This window comes from Myzus persicae, unplaced genomic scaffold (genome assembly GCF_001856785.1).
Source record: "Myzus persicae strain clone G006 unplaced genomic scaffold, MPER_G0061.0, whole genome shotgun sequence".
Classification (NCBI taxonomy): domain Eukaryota; kingdom Metazoa; phylum Arthropoda; class Insecta; order Hemiptera; family Aphididae; genus Myzus; species Myzus persicae.
This window is the reverse complement of record NW_019101416.1, coordinates 311,102-332,852: the sequence shown is the minus strand read 5'-3', so window position 1 is coordinate 332,852 and position 21,751 is coordinate 311,102. Positions and strand designations below refer to the sequence as shown.

General features: G+C 27.9%; 1 protein-coding gene across 1 annotated transcript; it reads right to left on the bottom strand.

Moving 5' to 3' along the window:
- Window positions 1–7,840: 7,840 nt before the first annotated feature.
- Window positions 7,841–18,037, bottom strand: LOC111029004 (bumetanide-sensitive sodium-(potassium)-chloride cotransporter-like). Its single transcript, XM_022307816.1, has 17 exons — window positions 17,916–18,037; window positions 17,165–17,426; window positions 13,733–13,986; window positions 13,562–13,676; window positions 13,349–13,494; window positions 13,099–13,293; window positions 12,766–13,018; window positions 12,425–12,546; window positions 11,370–11,505; window positions 11,077–11,288; window positions 10,760–10,998; window positions 10,526–10,681; window positions 9,966–10,069; window positions 9,749–9,863; window positions 8,468–8,592; window positions 8,156–8,261; window positions 7,841–8,083 (listed from the first exon to the last, which is right to left on the bottom strand). Exons 1-17 carry the CDS (start codon window positions 17,964–17,966, stop codon window positions 7,954–7,956), a joined length of 2,721 nt encoding a protein of 906 aa, XP_022163508.1. The 5' UTR covers window positions 17,967–18,037; the 3' UTR covers window positions 7,841–7,953.
- Window positions 18,038–21,751: the final 3,714 nt, after the last annotated feature.

Here is a 21,751-nt window from a genome sequence, read left to right as displayed (position 1 = left end):
ATATGTGGCAAAATAAATTGTTCTAATAATAGTAGTACTTCAGTACTTGTTATTTAGTAATTATTTCTTATATAAGCCACTCATTGGCATTACTGCAGGTAATTATTATTTTAGTGAATGTGTAAATTCCTATTATCAATAATTTTTTAATTTTAAGATTTTGTTTTCTGTAATACGTAAATCTAAAATTAATATTCCCAAAAATAGGTTATAATAATTATAATATTACACACATGAATATAATATTTTGTTGTGCCTAATTTCAATTTGTATTAAAATAAGACGCAGTTTATAACTCTGTTACGGCATGTTTGGTAAATACCCATTAAAGAAACTGCAGAGTAAAAGCGTGACTACGCAGTTATAGGCACCTACCTACGGGTTTAAAACCAGGCATTCAGAGTTCAGACGTCACTTATTTTAAATATTTCGACTGTAACTCTTCCATTGATGTATACTGTATTGAATCTCTAGTACTAAAAAATTATATTGAATTATCTTTCAGGTTATTTTTAATGCACTTATTGAATAAAAGGATTTAATTTAATTTACTTTGGTACCTATACCGTATAAAATGTTTCTAATACGGCCCGATGGGCGATGGTTGTATATTAAGTATTAACGTATGAAACAATTGAAAAATAACCTAAGATTTCTAAAAGTGATCATAAACGAATAGGTTCTAAAGTCAATAACATTACATCATTGTAAAATCAATTGCTTCACTTAAGTTATAAATAGAAAAATATTCACGTTGTACAGTAAATGCAATGCATATGTAATGCAAGCAGGCACAGTTTAACAATTTACATTCGAAGTCAAATACTACTATATACCTATTTTATATATTATTTAAATGTTAAACCAATATTATTGAATATTTTGTAGTCATTTAATTCGATTTACTTGGTTATTACCACGAGCTATGATTTATACCACCAAAATATTTATTAAGAAATTTATGAAATTATTTTTTGATGCGTTCTGTTAATTTTTTCAATTTTTCCTTATTTTCTATATTATTTTGATGTATACTTTTTAATTTTGTGATACTTTATGCTTTTGACCGTTACAAATCAATAAAATATGTGAAGAAGGTGAGTAAACTTTTCAAGCAGTTAGTTATTTAATTTTGGGATTCTAAAGGAGTATACGCATTAAAGAATAGTTTTTTTATAGAGTATTTGCGATATTTTGTGATGTACTAAAATATTTTTTACATAATATAATATCCGTCTTAAAAACTAATCAAATTAGTTAAATATAGAAAGGCAATAGTATTTACATAATATAAAATACATGTATAATTTATGATTTTTGAACATACTACATACACAAGTAACATATATTAAAAGTACATAAAAAAAATTACATATTTTATTAGTTTTCATTTTTGAACCTTAAGTTCCTATTTAAATAACCATGTTATAAAGTTTTGGAAAAAGAAATGCGAAGGTGTACGCACTTAACATAATATGGCTACCAGTTAGGTACCGTTACACAACCATTAGTGTTTACTGCACACCCCCCCCCCCCCCCCCCCCGGTTCCCATAGTCCCATTCATCTACGCATCATAATATAATATATTTTAGGTGGTAGGATATTTATGTTTACGTCTCAGCTATAATCTGCTCTCTTCCAAGGCCGCCAATAGAAATATATTTTCACGAGGGGGACCAACAAAAAATATTTTATCTATTGAATATTTTATTTTCTGAATCCGTGATTTAAATAATTGAGTATTCGTACAAAGTATATCATCTAAAGCAAGGGGGCACGGTCCCATGGCTCCCCTTCCTTAACAGTCAGTTTTACTCTCTTCCCTTTCCCATCTACTTTCCCTCAAATCGTTCCCTCTTTTCATGATCCATCTCGAGAAAGCCCCGTCATGCAACTTCCACAGTTTATCCACTTTAACTCCCCCCTCTGACTTCAGACTCCTACTTTGTTTTAAATTTTCGTTCCCCGTGTCATTTCATATCTTATACATTTTATCAATAAAGGCTGGCTTTCTAATTTAAATAGTTAACTATCCTTCTTTTTAATTTTTTTTTTTTTTTGTTTATTTATTCTATATTGTAATCTATTCTGTGGTTCTAAATGTTCTAATATTTGTAATTGTCGTACTAGAATAATTATTTTTTTTTAAATAGAATCATATAAAAATAAAAATAAAGTTGAAAGCTGTCTTTCTCAATTCACGATTCAACCACGAGGACAGTAACATGTAGTTAATTTGATTTCTTATGAAAAAAACCAAATTGAAATAATATAATACATACAATATTTTATAAAAAAAATTAACTTACAAGTTACGTGATATGATTTTCTACATTTTTAATATTGTATAGTGATAGTTTTACCGCTGTTTTATACATTTTGATTTCAACAACGCCATTCACCTTGTATTCGGTAATATAAATATTTCTATTTCTCACGTTTTAGGATAATTTTCATTTTTGTATTTCTACATTTAAGTGTGGCATTATTTTTCCGTTGTGACTGTCGGACTGCATAATATATTGCTTCGAGAAGATCCTTTATAATCCATTTAGATTAACAATAATACAATTGTCGTTTAGCCCGTCTAGGGTATAAAATAAACGCCGTATAATGTACTTCATGCGTAGTGCAGGACAGGTGTACAAATTATGCAGAAAGAAACTTATAAAACCCGCACCACTTATTATTAAAAGATTGTCTAGTGATTTGGCAAGACTGACATTTCCGTATTAACCTGACAATAGAAGTTTGTGGAACAATTAAACGAATTTTACGTTTTAAAAATATTTTTTTCGTTTGGAATAATTTAAGAAGAATACAAAAATGTAATATTATAATATTTATTTTGACATACGGTGGAGCAATTAGAGTTCAAATCTTGGGGTGCTACAAATATGTAACACTTACGGAGCCACCCGACATTAGACATTGCCAATCTTTTATTTTAACTACACCTAGATTTTATGATATTCACATAATATTGTAAAAAAAAAAACTATTAAATATCTATTTTATCTTTGATAATAAATTGTATTTTATATAAAATTGTTGATTTTTAGTTTAATTTAATTTATTTTATAAATAAAACTTTCTGCGTCTATATCAGCAAATAATATGTTTTATTTTTTTGTTTTGGTTGAAATGTCATCCGCCAAATCTCTTTTGATGTTTGGATTTTATGATACTTGGGTCGGTGAAACATTGCTGTTTCTTGGTTATTCTTTTCTCTATTCACATCGTTGAAAAACTACGTTCACGTGTTGCTGATCTCCCGGGGACAGGTAATGCAGCTCAACACAATACTAAATACTATTAATATTACTTATAATATACGATTGGAATGTAAGATCAGAAAAACAGGAGCTTGGGGTTCTCAAACTTAAGTTGGTAGAAGTTTCAGCAGGGGCGGTATAAGCCAAACGGTCTGGAAAAATGATACACCGTCTGCTCGAGGGGTTGTTGTTGTCGTACCGGCAGACTACAGTAGTAGTTTTTTTTTTTTGATTTCGTCTGGGAACACACGCTGCTGAACACTGCAGTAGTCGTGGTAAGTATAATACTATTATTATGTCTCAATGTCTAAACACGCGTATTTCTTCCACCGGGATTTTGCGGTCGCAAAGTCGCCGTCGTTGGTATTATTACAATAGCGGGCAAGACAAATGGAAGAATAATATTATAATTTTAATGTGCACCAATAAAACGAGCTTTCGCTTATTTATAGAGGACGGGGCGTCGACGTCGTGGTGTTAATATTAATATAGATGGTACTACAGAGCTGTACACAGTGTATTGTATAGTATATATTTTTCCACTTCGGTGCCTACTGGCTACTACTACTACTACAATAATTGTACACTACTGTCTTCAATTCGCGACGCCGTCCGCTGTCGACTTCAACCGTTCGCTATAATATACCACACCTTCACAATATATTAATCATCGTCCGACTGCGTTCTACAACACGTACATATAAATTATACATTATTATTAGGTATATATTTACGCACTAAACAGTGTCCGAAATTAGACGGGCCGCGAGAGACGCGACACTGCAGCAGGTATTAGGAAGGAAAAGCGACTGCCTATTGAACTAGCCGCGGAACATATTATTATAATATGTTGTACATGCGATCTAAACTTGGCGTTGCCGACGTGTAGGTATATATATAGATCGCTCGCGAAACGTACACAATACGTTTACGTCTGCACTGCCATTACTCTGTGGTCTGCACAGTCCGTACAGAATATTATTATTATTTATTACGTTATTACTTATTATTATTATTATTATTATTATTATTGTACGCATTTCTACACCGTAAGATAATACGTACACATTGCTCGTCTTCCGAGCGACAAACGAAGCGCTTGAGTGAGAACCGAGAATGACGATGCAGCCGCTGGTCATAGGAGAGCGACAATGACAGTGACAAGGTGTTGGCCGGGTGGTGGTGGTGGTGCGTAGGGGGATGGACCACGACGGGGGTCACCGCGCGAGACGTCTGAAGAGCCACGGGCTAAGGCATATAATAATAATAATAATAATAATAATAATAATAATGATATGGTTTACGGGACGGTGAGTAATGTTGTTTACTGTTTTCTCACGATGGTTAGCGGCGCAAGGTCAACAGGATGTTTATTTTTAGAACAATCTCATTTTTGCTCTCTACAGCCTACACTTATGCCGTCCGTTCGCGTCATAACGGATAATGTTGATATGGACGACGAGCGACGATGCGATGGTATGCCGTACGCCCGGGACCCGTTTTAACGTCTAAATTATAATATAAATACACATGAGCCAATTGCATTCAAAAATTGATTAATTTCATGGTTCAATAACATTTAAAGGACCAATCGTCGGCCACCATGTCATGTTTTAAAGGAACATTAGAGCACTAGTGATTTGTTAAATGTTTATTAATTATTGTTCAATCAACCCGGCACAGGTGTATACAAATAATAAATAATAATTAATGAGAAGGTATGTGCGTTATACTATTATATAATGTATTTTCAGTCGTGTACACCAGGAGTTGGATCTGATCTGATTCATTTTCGGTCATCGACGACGTGGCTAGTGGTGACCACGTAGTGATGGTAACCAACGATTTCCAAGGGTGGTTTTGGGTAATTACTAATTATAATAATAATATTATGGTCATAAATTATAATATTAAACACTTATTAATATATTATTTTAAAACGACAAACAGGTGCTTCCATCTGCTGTTGGGAATGAGATTTTATGTGTATAACTATTGTCCGGCAAGGCGGCGCCGTCTATATGCACCAGAGAAAAACAATTATATACATTTATTTCAACGTTATTGTATTTTAGTATTGATTTTTCATAAAGTTTTTGGGAACACGAATTTACTTAAACAACATTTCTAAACTGTTTAATTATACTTTTCTAAAAGTAACATTCTACTAATTTAATTTATAACAATAAGTTCAATACGGTAACTACTGTACATTGTTAATACGAACTATGAATCAAAACGGAAAACGTTTTATTATTGAACGTCACATTTTGCGCGAAGTAATTTACCATATTAGCCAGATTTGTGTACGAATTTTTTTTTCTGCCGTCTATACTTTCATTATACTTACGAATTACTATCGTCTATAATAGCTCACTTTCGATTGAATTCGTCATTGAACCGTGAAAACCATAAATATAAAATAAGTAACTTTGCTTACCTAGAAGATTTAAAAATATATGTAGTTCAATTATACAGCACGTCACGATACAGTACAGGAGCCAATTCCATTCTAAATTCGAAAGATATCGTAAACAATAGTGGGTTAAGATTAGCCATAGAAGTGCTTCGTAGTAGCTTAAACATATAGAGTAGGTATCTACGTTTTACTACATAGCTGATGACTGATGAGTCAATTCAAATTTATACCCACTTAAAATATTAGAAACAATGTAGGTGCCAAGACTAATGAGCTCTAACAATGAAAAACAAAAATAAAAATAATAACGAATCAATTATGTTTACGAAAGTTCTTTGAATACGTATCTGAACTAATTAATTTGAGGATAAATCAACTTTTTTGGGAGAGCAACACACACGGCATAAACACAGATCTCAATTATCTTATAAAATAGCATACATCACCTAAAATACTCAAAAGACATCTGAAATGAATACCCGCAGAAAGTATAGATAGGCACTAGGCACACGAGTTTCATCTAGGAGTTTGAATATGAAAAATATTTGAAAACAGCTATGAAAGGATTCTACTGAGTGTCTGTTTGTTGACGATTCTTTGTGTATTTTAACAACTTCATGAATATGTTTGAAATTATTACAACCATTTGAAAATATAATAGCAGATGAACCAAATGCGTTGAAAAATGGACAGTGTAAAGCGTTGAGCTCATTATTAACACACATAAAAAAAATTTGAAAAAAAGTCTTAAAATTAAAATTCAATAGTTTAAATATTTTGAAGTTGCTATTGAGTGTAGACAATGATAATTTAAGTACCTGTGTAAGTAAAATTATGAGTTCCTATAGTTAATACTTTTTGAACAACAACAAAACAACTTTTGTTATTTTATGTAAAATATCCATTTTATAAGAATTTTAACTTCAAATGTTCATAAACAATTCTTGAGGATTTACTCTTAATTTTTGTTTCCAATAATTTAAGCAAACACCATCTTGATAAAATAAAAATCATTACAAAAATATTGTTTATTTTGAAATACAATTTTGAATTACATTATTTCAATTTTCTTCTTTTTTAAAATTTCTTTTTATTTTCTTTATTATTATTATTTTCAAATATTTTTTTTTTTAGTTCAACTATTATTTTAATTTTAACTAACACAAATAATGAGGAATCTTGAAATTTGTATTATAATATTATCAAGATTTTTAAGCAAGGGAAAAATCTTGTATCAACAATAATTAAAAAAACAATTAAAACTAGATATTTTCTCATGCTAAAATGGCTCAAAAAGAATCCCAATCCTTCAAAAATATTATGATGCATACAAATTGCTAATATAAACATTCAGTTAAAATTGTATCTATATTCGGTAACTTTTTTAGAGTTACATTGAAAAAAGTGATTAAAAAAGATAATAATATGAGAGTTTAATAATTACAATATTATATAAGCCTATTTATATTCAAGCGACAAAATGATCGAATACGCGCGATGAGAATATAAGATAAACATCTTTAACGGTGCATCTGAATCATCAGTTAAGCTCTCTAAAATGTAAAAGTGTTATCAAAGTAAATAAAAAAATAAAATGTAAAAGATATTAAAATTATAACATACTATATTTAATTCTTATTGTTATTAAAATTATACTTGCAATTATAAATTAATAGATAGTAAAAAACTAATTGATATATAACAGGGCAAATCCATGGCAAGGGAAAAGATTTTGTGGGGGCACTCAACAATTTTCACTATTATATATTACCCCTAACTAATATATAACATTATAGGACCTATAATAACCTAAACTAACCTTTATATACTAACACATTAACTATACAATCAAACTATAGTATAACAAAATGTAATATTTTCAATATTTTTTCCATGGCATGCTCTAAAAAAAAAAAAGTAATTACTAAAATTGGGCACGTAGTGTTCAAAAGATTTGCTGTCCCTGAAATAGAATATACATGCTTTGATATTATCAGTGAGTTACCGTTGTTGTAAAACAATTGTAGCTCATTTTTGGAAGATAGTATGTATCATATTGAGTTTTATCACTAATTGTACATTTTAAAATATAAAATTCTGTAATGTTAATCAAAATCAAATATTTTTTTATTTATGAGTCCAAAATCTACATTAATTTGAAAAGAAATTCAAGAGTGATGAGTGATACTATAAATCGGTAAATAAAGTATAATGCTATACATGCATAGGTATTGTAATATATATTATATAATTATGTTTTAAGCATTGACTGTAAGAACTGACTGAGTACTCCCAATGATTATAATACAAGGTGGTAACCCTCTAGAAATAGTTTCTATCCAACTCATGAATAATATATTGATATCCTCGTTATTTTTTGGAGTCGTTCTGGAAATTTTTTTTTTTAAATCAATCTTTAACGTAAAATAAAACTTTAATATTATTAATTATTATACTTACAAGATGATAAGATCAGAATTAAATGAATGCAATTCAATTAAATCTCTCAAAAATAACGTTTCAGCAATATGTTCTTTTTGTAAATTGTAATCATCAAATTGATTCTCTAGAAAATAAATGCAAGTTTTTATAAAAATAAATAATGATGATTGATTACCTATAATATAAACAACGTATAAAATATTTTTCACTATTATTTTTAAATACAGGGGTTGTAAAATAGAGAGTTTTGTAGTAATTGTAAACATAGGTACCTATATGATGTATCATAAATAATTAACATAATATAACATGTTATAAGTTTTATGTTACCTTTGGAAACTGCGCGTTCTAAAAAATAGTTGAAATATGTCATTGTTGTGGGACCGGTGGTGTTTGCTAAAATGATCTCCAAGTAGTCGTAATCAATTCGATACAGTGATAACAATTGTTTTAATCTGAAAAAAATGTGTAATTATATATTTACATTTGTTTGGCTTTATATTTCACTACTTATGGAAAATAGTCTATATATAATACCACAATATGTCGTGTTCTATTTAATATTATTATCTTTTGGACTTTTTAGGTAGATTTAGTTGTATAGTCAATAATTTTTCAAAACAGCTTGAAATGTTATTTTTTGGAGGCAAAATAAATTAAATTAAAATATTAATGAAAATGTAGGTAGGTATAACTTAAGTGGTTTGTACACATTTATATTAAGTATAAGTCTATAACAGGTGATTCTATCGCTACAATACCTACTAGTTAAGGTCACATGTGAAAAACCCAACATGCCTTTATATACTTTTAAACCATAAAAAATGACTAGTCTAATAGACTTGCATATAAATTAGGTATTTGAAAACCTTTTTTAATCATTGTTGTCTTGTTGATGATACATAAATATAGGGGTAAAAAGAAATCATTCTCCAATATCCGGTCTTGAGTCTGGACTAGTACTTTATTCCAGATAATATTCTTAGAATAATGAAAAGAAAAAGAGAAAAAATTTAATTGATATAAGTCTCAGTTTATTAAGTGTCACTATAAGGGTGGCTGATATTTTTGGAATGTCATTGTATTATATCAAGTTATATCACATTAGCCATTTGGTAGGTTTATCCTTGGTCCCTTGGTCCTGCAAGGTGGATTTGTAAATCTATTTCTTAAAAACAACAAAATACATACTTGGTATTACCACAGATTATATAAAAACAGATGGCGCACTTCTGACTTTACAGATAAGTCGAACCTACCGCAGAAGAATCATAATATATGAGAAATAAATTATTGTACTTACGACATATTTACTATAATTATTGTATCAAATAACATGGCAATGGTAAGGATTTTGGGAGGAGTGATAAATAACCGTGATGCTTAGTTAATAGTTAATAATTTTTCATAAAAACTGCTTTTCTCTTAAGTGGTGATAGTGTTTTGAATATTAATTTTATATAATCTGTGGTATAACAATAAATACCAATGCTTGGTACTATTTAAACAATTTATCTCTATTGGAGCTAGAGCACGCATAATATTATATACTATTATGACTAATTCGATATTTTTATACCAATACAATTTTCATAAAATAATGGTATTTACTTGTGTTTTTCCTCAGACAAACATTCAATTTTGTTTGTTACTCCATAAATTCGAAATTTACAATTTTTCCACGTAGTACTATGTTTTAATATAAATGCAATGATTAACGATAAACCTAAATACAGTATCAATACAGTTTTATTATTTCCAACAAGTTGTATGGATATAAAAGATAATTTAGGTACATTAAAAATAAGTACTTATTTAATATACCAACCTCCATCGTTGTACAACCACCACACGTCTACTGTTCCATGATTTCGTTTCTTCTGCTCGAATGAAAATTCCTCGTTCTTTATTTTTATAATGCAATCAGCCACCCTGCAATTGTTTTCTTATATTATATAATATATGCTAATTATTCTATGATTAGATAAACCTATTAATTTTAATAATAATTATAAATTGTATAATATAGGACATACAAACAGTTTGATACACCTGAGATATAAAATGTCAAAACTTATAAACAAGATAGGGAAGCTCATTTTGTGGGCATGCTAAATTCCGGATTCTAACCTCATAACAAACAAGTTATTATAACTATTTAACAACGCTATTAATTATAATTTCATACACAATATATTCACAGTAACTACAGATACTAAATAAATAACTTTATACTAACATCCGCAACTATGGGTAACTATGGTAACTAACAGGCGGACGAATGAACGGGCATAACAGGGGTCTAAGGTTTTTTAAACTTTTGTTTAGAAACCTAAAACCTAAATAACTAACTAATACATTTTAAAAATAAATAATAGTTATAACTACTTTTGTTGATTTATAATATTTTGATTTGCTTGGGTTTTACTCGGGATTTCTTCATTTTTATGCTTAACATCTTGAGTTAATAAATTCTGATCATCATAACTCTCAGTTGATGACACACGGACCATGATTGTTGACATGTTATTCATATTTGCCACACTAACAAAGAAGTATCCATTGTAACATACATTTGAAGTATCAGTTATATGAATGTAAAATATTTTAAATGATACGTACTTGAAAATATTTAAATAAGTTTGAAGATCTTGATACGGACAATTTAACCAATCAGACTTGTATCCAACCATTGCTATATTTGGTCTTAATTGTCCATGTCCACAGCTATGTATCATATGCGTTGCTAAGTCCAATTCTATGTTATCAATGACAACATAAAGGGATTTTATTCCAGAACTTCTTAGCCACTGATTTCCTTCATCAAGGCATATTTTCTTTTGTCTTGGTGTAAGCGATATCTTTATAAAAATATTTACATTCATAATTGTAATATACGAAATTACCACAAATTGTATTATTTTTTTGTAAAATCTTACCTTTTCAACATTGACACACATTTGTACACCATTATTCTTTGTTATCAAATGAGCTAAAGAAACTAATTTTTTTCTTGACTCAGGTTTTCCCGTAAACACAATCAAATTAGGTAAATAATTTTTGGTATGGTATTGAATGGTATCGGCTTTGTACACGTTTCTTACAACTGTTTTTATTTGTTGTGTTTGCATAGAAGATCCCCAATTTATCACTTTATTGAATTATAATTTTTATTAATATAAACATCGATTAGTTAAGTAGTGAGGTTCATTATATAAGCAATTTAACAAACCTTCATTTTTTCTACCAGCAAGTATGTATAAAATACATACAGCACAACCAACAATTGTCGACGTTATTTTATCATTAATTATCATTATTAAAATACAGATAATAGCTGCAGCAAGACTTAACCATTTGTTATAAAACTAAAAACGTAATTAAATAATATTTTATGGTTATAAAACATAAATGTAGATTGTACGTAGTTAACCTTAACTATTTATAACTAGGGATATTTTCTAAACATCTCCTCAATATTTCTCACAAGGCCAATCATACTACTCTTAGTTCAATTCTTAGGACTAATAGTTTGCTTAAAAATCCGGACATTGAATCTTCAATATCGAAATTCCTATCCGACCTAACTTCTATTTTTGAAGCTATGCTCATCAGTATTTAATACTTCAATAAATCCATTATAAAAAAAATCACCATATGAAAATTATGTCAATTGTTTATCTTTTTATGTAGTCTATTCTGCATGATTATAATCTGTAATATTGTGGAGTTAAATTATAACTTCTTGTAGAAATTATATAAAATTGAATGTAAGTAGTTGTCACGCAGCTGTAATTTTTTATCACCATTCAATTTCTTTTCATCGAAAATTTCATATGAATATACATTTTTCATAACAAGTCAAAATATTTTGTTAGTTATTTGGCGTAAAGAAAATGCGTATATAAACATTAAGTGAGAATTTCATTTATCCTAATATTTTTTTTTTAAAGGTTCATAAAAAACCAAAATCAATTTTTTCGAAAACCAGGTTTTCGGTTAATAATTTTTGGTTTTCCTTAATTTTTTGTTTTTTTTTCTTCACGCTTTTGAAAACTATTGGGATTTTTCACAACAACGTACCAACTAGATTCACTTTCCTACTAGAATGGATGTATTTGATCGCTTCGCTCATAATCTAAAACATATTGTAAAATCAATATATTCATCGCTCTGCTCAAAATCTAAAAGAAGGATACATCATTCATATACATTCAACGCTCCGCTCAGAATCTAAAATATATATGAATTTATGTATTCATGTATTATTTAGTGAAAAGTAAGTACCTTGTACGTTGGCCTCCAGCCCAAAGGCTTAAAATATGCAACATGAAATGTACACAAGTTTAACATGGCGTATGCAGATAAATAAAGAGTTGATATCAATGAGGCAATGCCAAAAATATAATCTAAAAAATACATATTAAAAAGTTTTGGATGATTCCAAAAAATAAAATAAAAATAAACGATAACATTTTGTTTTTCCAATACAAACAAATTGTATTGCTTTTTATAATATTATGTTGACGACAATAAGTATAACTTTTTGGAAACATTTGATTATTTGAACTTAATAGTTTGGACTACTATAAAACTACTTTAATAATACATATTATATAACCTATTACCCATATATGAATATGAATATATATAACAATATACTATTGTGGACACAATCATGGTTAAAACATGTGCACGATAGGGTTCTTCATTTTTCCCATAACCTTTTGCTAAATACTTAAGAAGCGGATAAACATCATCTCGCCCCATTCTTTGTAACAATTTTGGAACAATCGTTAATGATGATACAGCATTAGTATCAGAAGCCGCTAAGTAACCGACGATTACAGTATTCGGCCATAACGAAATCGAATAAAAAAGCTAAAAACATTAAACGATTAATGTAAATTTACATGATGTGTGACTTGTATGCAAATCAATTATATTAGTAATTCATTAACATGTGGGGTATTGTACAATCCTCTGGAGCAATTTCTTGACGAACAGTTTAAAAAAGATCCATCTTCAAATTCTTTTTCAATGCCACTAGCTTCTCTTAAATGAACCGACCCAGTAACTACTATTAATACAATATAAGAAGTTGTAGTAATAAGGATCGATAATAGTGTCCCTTTTGGTATTGAAGCACTAGGATCCTAGAAAAAATTTCGAGTTTATGATGACTTGTAGAATTAATATTATTTTGTGTACTTTAAGATTTCTCGATGAATATTTTACTCCAGCGTGTATTCCAGTTACAGATGGAAAGAAAACACCGAAAATTGTAAAAAAGGATTGCTGAACATTTCTATAATTAGTCCTGTAGTCAGGATACCAGTTTTGTTTGAAAGTTTTCACTGGAATGTAATGTGAACTCATGTAAATAGCCAATAATAATTAATTAATCATAATCAAATATATTACTGTCAAATCCATTGAAGCCTCTTGCCCGGGCCAAGGTACTTTGTGGGCCAGTATATGCACTAACAATTACGTTAAAAATAGAAACAATTATCGCCACGAGAGGAGCATTTTGTATCTAAAATAAAACGATTATAAAATTTTTAATAGCTTATGTAATAGTATTATACAGACTTTAGCTTGTTTATCCATGTCAATACAACAAAGTATACTCATAAATATTATAGACGCTGCTCCTAAAGCACCGAATTTCAAATTTGATTCCATTATGTCTATATCCAAGAAAAATCGTAGACATAAACATAAATATAAACAAAATATGTATGTGTTCATGGCTGCAGAAACTATACTCGCAAACGCTAATAGGATACCAATGGACGCTCCGAATTCCGGACCAATTGTCCGGGAAATAATGAAATAAAGACCCCCTGTATAAATAAAATAATAATTAATGAATTAATAAAAATACTTGACTAAAAAGAACATTATATTAGAAAATAAAGAGAAAGAAGATGAAGGTAGAGGTAATATTGTGGCTATGTATTTTCAATATTATTAAATTTCCATCAACTGATAAGAAATCTTGGATAATACAGTGAGTTCCGCTGTGATCACTGGTTTATAGAATTAACCGTTTATTAGAATCAAAAATGAAAACACTTTTATGAACAATCTTACGTTTTTATGGTATCTCAAAATGATTAATTTATAAAACCCATTTTATTTTTGAACTTATTAGTATGACAGTATACCGTTGTACGTTATTATGTTATTCAATTATCTTTGTGTGTCGTGTACTTGTGTCATTTATTATGTATGTTACATTAAATATATAATTATAAATAAATATGTAATTGTATAAAAAGATCGAATTAAGAAAAAAATGTTGTAAATGTTTTACAGAATCAACCGGTTAATAGAATCAAAATGACCTGCACCAAAGTGATCACATTAAGCGGAACCCACTGTATTATAATTTTTTTTTATTAAAAAAAATGGAAGTGATTGATGGATATTGGTCTTACAACGATGTGTTATACTACAATAAAAATATTCCAGACAGTAAAAACCATTTAGGTAGGTAGCTATAGTTAATTAAAGTCACCATATTAACAACTATGATTTGTAAAAATAAATTTATATTTTGAATTTTGAATAAGTTAATAGTTTTTTTTCTGTCCACGTTGAAACAGTTAAACTATGTTTTAAAAAAAAATATTGGGGCCATTTTTGTTGAATTTTTTAGCTTAATCTGTGTAAACTATAAGTTAGTGATTATTCCTATTTGGCAATAGAAAGCATATAAAAACAAAAACCAGTTCAATTTACTTCTTCAAAATTTACGTTATTTTTAAAGTTTATAAAATATAGTGTCTTAGTAAGAGTATAATACGATAGATTAATATACCATCTAAGTAAGAAAAAAAGTGACTCACAAATCCCAATTTGAAACTAAAAAAAAAAAAATCAAAAAAAAAATTTTTTTACTTGAGTTTTTATTTATATATACGTGTTTTAAGTTTTAACAAAATGTTATCAATATGAATATTAAAAAAGCGGGTAAGTAGATGTCGTTCTGCTGTACATTAGGTGTTTAAGAGGTCACTGTAATGGATGGTATTACATTTGAATTTCATCATATCAAATCGGCGAGACGGTAAGTCAGTTAAGGATATTTTATATTGTTATTACTTATTATTAATATAGTACCCGATAAGTTGAATTAATATTATTCTTAAATCATCAGTGATGCTGAAAAATATTAAATATACCTATGTAAAATTGGGCTGTTTTGGAATTAAACAAAATGATAACCATTATTCTTTGTGTTAATATGCGTTGGTGTCCAAATTTGAACTTAAAATGTCTGTAAAAAATAACTTCATTCATAAAATTTTTATATTTATTAGTTATGGAAAAAACTGCTTAAGTGAAACCTTGTTTTAAATGTTCAATCCTTAGCTATAAAAATTGAAAATGTTATACATTTTTAACTAGAAAATCATTTTCAATTTTCAACTTAATAAATATTGTCAAAATGTGAACATTAAATGCTTATAAAAAAATTGTGCCTATGTATTTTTAATATTTTTCAACTGCTATTGTAACAAGTTATCAAGAGTCTTGTATTAAATATTTATGGTATTTGTACTCAACCAATAAAATGTTATTGACATGTATAGAAAAAAAAATGAAAAAAATGAAAATTGAAAATGTCCATCGACAGCTTAAAACGTGTCAAAGTATTTTGAAAATTCAATCAAGAATATGAATTGACGAAATAAAAATTTGGTGTAAATTTCAAGTGTCTACAGTAATTTGTATTGAATTACAACAAAATTAGAAAATCGCTACAAGAGAAATAGAGTGAATATCTAATATTGTACAATTTTCAACTTCACTCTCATAAAAATTTTGTTTGACTTTCAGGTAGACATTTTTTGATAATGAAGACGAACTTATAAGGAATCTTGTATAACATTTTTAAATCTTAGATATAAATAAAATATTTAGTTTAAATACTCATAAAAAATTATTGTAAAATAATTATAAATTATTATTATTTTACGCTCAACTTTTTTTTTAATTTCCACTAACAACAGCTTACAAGGAACTTTGTATTATATTTTCAAGTTTTTTGACTGAGTGACAATTTTTTTATCTACTTGGGTTTAAAAAAAACTAATAATAATTGAAAATTTCATTTGCCTATAAATAGTTCAACACAAATCAAAATATTTTGAACATTATATGGTGTATAGAAAAAAATGCTTCCACAAATATTCAGTGAAAATTTCATGTATCTACGGTAATTTTTGTTAGAGTTACATAAAAAATTAAAATTGATATTTTCAAAAAATGGTTTTGCTTAAAAATTCCCGTTTTCCTTGATTTTTTAATTAAATTTACAAAATCTAAATTTTGACGTCTCGAATGCACCAGCTAGATTCACTTTCCTACCAGAAACGCTGCTATTTAAGAAAATCGAAGCACTTTTACCGCAAGAAACCGTTGTGGCAGACATAAAACAAATATATATATATAAAAACACACATCATTGTAAAATCAATACATTCATCGCTCCGCTCAGAATCTGAAAGTTTGAATTTAACTTCTTTGATGAAAAACACAACCTTTTTAGCGTCTCAGTTAATTTATAAACAGGGAAAAATAAACTATAAGTAGTTAAGTTAGACGTTACAGCAAAAGTAACTTCAAACTTAACTTTAACTTTGTAACTAGTTTGTGACCATTCTTGGCTATTGTGTTGAACAGCGTGTAAAACAATTTACCTAGGTACTTGAGTGTTTTCGAGATATTTTCAAAACTTTTTAAAAATATTTTTGTAATTATAAAATGTTTTAGGAATAATTTTCGAACATTATCATTACTAAATACTGTCGAGGTGGGACTGCAATTCCTTTAAGTAAATAAGTATAAGAAATATATTTCATTGTAAAGAGAATACATTTTAATTAATCAACTATGTTTATATTATTTTTAAATAAATCGAGTTGTGTACTTGTATATAATATTACTATAGCGGTATATCATAGATTTATTAGATTTATGATATTTTTGATTGTTATTGAATACAAATAATACCTTCTTTTAATTTTCCATTTGTGCTGATCGCCGATAGTGAAAAATTAGTTATTAGAATAATAAACAGTGAAAGAAAAATAATAATGATTGAATGAAATATTCCAGCATTTGCTAAAACCCACTGAATACTAAGGAAAAGCAACACGCTCCAAGTGCTGAGTAGACATGGGATCAACACACCTTTGACCCATCCCAGTTTTATTCCTGGGCTCACTTCTACTTTGTTTTCTTCTTCACGATATAGTTCATTGAAAGATTGAATCTTTAAATATAATAAGACATATCATTGCAAAATGAATAAAATAAAATATACGAGGTACAATTTTATAAGACTTTGTATTATTTATATTGTAAGAATAAATATGTCAATACAATCTGTGCTCTTGGGTACAATAATTGTATATTGAACTATGTGCTATTTACATGAAAATCACGAAGAAAGAAGCCACCCAGTGATAGATCTACATTTTGATTTGAATAAATTGGTAAAACTTAAAAATAAAATAATAATTGAAATGATTTTTACATTTTTTGTGGTAAATCTTTTTAAAGAAGTTTTTTACACAAACACTCATACTCAATAGTTTATCCAGTTGTCAGATTAAAAACATATAAAAGATTTAAGTTTAAATAAAAATGGTGGAATATCTAGTACTAGTGTACAACTTTAAGACATTTAATTTTTAGTGCACAGCTTTAAAAACCAATAGAATTAAAAATATTATATAGTTTTTTTTTTAAATACAGGTACCTGATCAATCCATGGACGACTTTTGTTTTTCAGTTCTTCGTGTTTGGTCATATTTTTAAGCTTGCTAAATGAGAACTGTTACATAAGAAAGTGAAGCTTTATATAATGTGTAGTAATTGAGTCATTTTTTAAATTAATTAAATGACTTATTCAAAAGCATTGGGAGTAATAATATTATACAGTAAAAGTTTACGAGATATTCACAGTAGATAAAAAATAATGAATATTTTACTACGCCTCTAGAGGCTATAATAATTAAAATTATAATCAAAACGAACTAGGCATAAAATGTATAATTATTGCGTAGTATTTAAAATAAATAAAATATTTGTATGGTATACTTAAATATAAAACATAAGGCAATCAATCATGGCGAACCATACATGATGTTAGATGATGGTACATACATACACATTACTTACGAACATGTGCATTATATATATACACAAATATTAATATAGTATAGTTGAATAATCATACATACACCCTTCAAGCTAATGAAATAAAATCACTCATCATCCTTAAATGACACCATAACACGTAAACACATTTGCATAGTCCCTCATATCATAAAACGTTAACACGCCACTAATTCATTAAGATGTACAGCCTAGTAGCAGGGGTAGTTGTTCGTTGCAGGGTGTCTTCTCCGGAGGACCTTCTCAATTGCAGTTCCCGAACACCGTATTCAGGCGAGTTGATAACTAACCTACTTTATGCACCGTATCTTACGTATTTCTCCACTGCATCCATTACAAATTATTCTAATCCGTACTTACTTACACTTCTCATTTTTACTCTTGTATATGATTTTATTTATCTTTCCGTATTTTTATTCTACTACAAATGGCCCACAACGGCCAACTCCAGCTGACATCGTTATGACTACGGTTATACTTAAATAATTACGATTTTAGGTACATTTGGGTACTGTACACACCTACCATAATATTAATACCAAAAAAAAAAAAAACTGAAAAACAAGTGTCTGCCTAGTTCCAACCGACTTTTCCAATGGTTGATATAACAAATATAAGTAAAAATATAGTGTAATGATATGCTCACACATCATTATAACAATTCAATAAAATGTAACAGATAAATAAATAACGACCAGACTGTCGCATGTAGAAATCGGAAATCTCCAGACCCCGATAAATCTTCGTTACAGACAAAATAGTCTAATTACGAACGAACACGGATTAAATAAATAACTTTCCTAACCAATACTAATGTTACTTACTAATTATAAGTTTCCTCAACTACATGATGAATTATCAAATAATTTCTACACTTTAATAAATAAAGTTGATTAAGAAATAGAAAACTGAAAAAACATACAGTTTTCATTTTTATCAGTAAGCGTCATACATATTTGCGGGAGAAGTTCGCTGCAACTTACATTTAAAATTTACATAATTTTGAAAAATATAAAAAATGTTGTACAAAAGATAACTTACAGATAGCTTACAGTAGAATTTATAGATCTATAAAAACTATACAGCGAAATCATATAATTTTAAGACAAAAAATAGGTAGCAATTAATATAATATAATACAATTAATTATAATATATGATAAAATTTGTATTATAATTTTTATAATACCTACATTATTTACATTGTTTTTCTATTTTAATTTTGATTTTTGGTATATTAATAGAAATATATAGATTTTAGATATTATGTAGTAATTAGTATAGTAATTAGTATAAATCATAAGATATATAATATACAAGAACTTGATTGTTTAGAACATAAGGATATCGCATTTATTGCATTACTAATTGTGTTAACAGAAATCTTGTATACTAAAATTCAAAGGAACATTGCAATATTACACGATAATCTATTTTATAAAAATCTCGTATCACAATATGAAAAATGTTTGTTACCAAACTTCTCCGAAACGGCTGGACCGATTTTCATGAAATTGTATGTGTATGTTAAGTAGGTCTCAGAGAGTGATGTAAACTATTTTTCATACTACTAGGTGTAAAGAGTGGCTCACACAAAATATTTTTTAATATTTAAAGTGTAAATTGTTAAATAATAATAAAACGCACCAAGCGTACAACAACACTAATATTATCGAATATTAGTATCAATTTAACTTTAAACGAGATTAAATACATGCAATTGACATAAAAAACAGAGCATTGCAATAATATTGGAAGTTTTGATAGAATATTTTTGTTTTTAAAAATTCCAGCAATTAGAAATAGAAACTTTTGTCGCGGAGCTCGCAATGCTCAAGTCAAAGATATAAAATATCAAGTAAAACACATAATTTGACGGACGAAAAGGTCAGGTTGCAGGTTACTGGAAACTCGCGGGTTGCCGTGCTATAAATATGTGTAGGTATAAACGTATACAATATACACGTTTATTTTTAATATCTCATATACTTAATTTTTTAGTGGAATTTGGTATTTATTTTTGTTTTTTTTTGGTTGCCAATAGTTGCCAATTGGCAGAACAGGTTTAAGCTTGCATCAAATCGATTAAATCATAGTATTATTCTAAATACTAATTGGGAGCGTAATAATTATTCAGTGTTCAAATTATGTAATTAAAATTTAAATACATAGAATTAAGGTTATTTTTATAAGAATTATGATTATAACTATTTGATAATATTATGATGTTAAGCAAATAATCATATACCAATTTCAATCAAAAAAAATGTTTTCATTGGAAGGGACTAGGGAGATTGATTGATTTACAGAAGATAAGATAATAATTAGTAACCTGACAGTTAATAGTTACAATCAAAGATTATGGTCAATTATCAGAAATTATTGTGGCCTCAATTATTATTATTCAATAAAAAACAACATAACTTAATTTATAAAATGTTAAATGAGTACTATTTTATTTTATAAAAAGTTATTTGCCTCTGGCTCAGTAGAAATATTTGTTAGCAAACACTTATAATACACAAAATAATAAACCTGCAATTCGTTAATAAAAAAATATTGTTTTAGAAAAGTATCTAGGAAAGTTTAGTTTAATTCATAATTGTGATATCTTAATGACAATATAGGAGATATTAGTTTAGAATTGAGGTAGTAGAGATTATAAAACCATTTAGCTGTTATAATTTATAGCATATAAGGTGAGAAATATAACAATTATATGAAAAATTAACCATTAAGACGTATAATGTCCATCGCCAATGAGGTTGACTCCTTTTTAATTCAACTACCCTTATTGTTATTACCTTCAAATCTTTTATTTTATTTTGTTGTTCTATTTTTAAGCATTATTATTATTATTATTCATATGATTTTCATTTTTTTTTTTTATTAAAGAAAAATCCTCGATAGCGTGACCATTGGCTTGTAAATTTCATATTATTTACTTAGAATTTAAATGTAATATCAATTGTATTCAAAGGGCATCGCCCTTTAATTTTTATAAAAAAATAAATAAATAATTGTTTAGTTGACAGTAAAACTTAATTATAACTGATATGGAATCCTAGTAATTTAAATTTATTTAAGATCCTGAAATCTATATAATATCTACCCCTGGCTACAGTTAATATATGTATAGGTCCTAGGACTCTCCTTGGATATTTTATTTTATTTTATTTTATTATTAATAAATGGGTGAGGACCCTTTAGAAGATTTTGATAATAGTACAGTGTAAATAATAAGTTACAATGCAAAACTTACAAATAGACAATAATAGTGAATACTTAATATGATACATAAACATTTTCATAAAAAAAAAAAAAAAGAAACAAATGTTGAGACTAGAACAATAAAAATACAGTTACCAGACAAAATAAAAAAAAAGAAAAACATAATACAGAGAAGATACAAATAAAA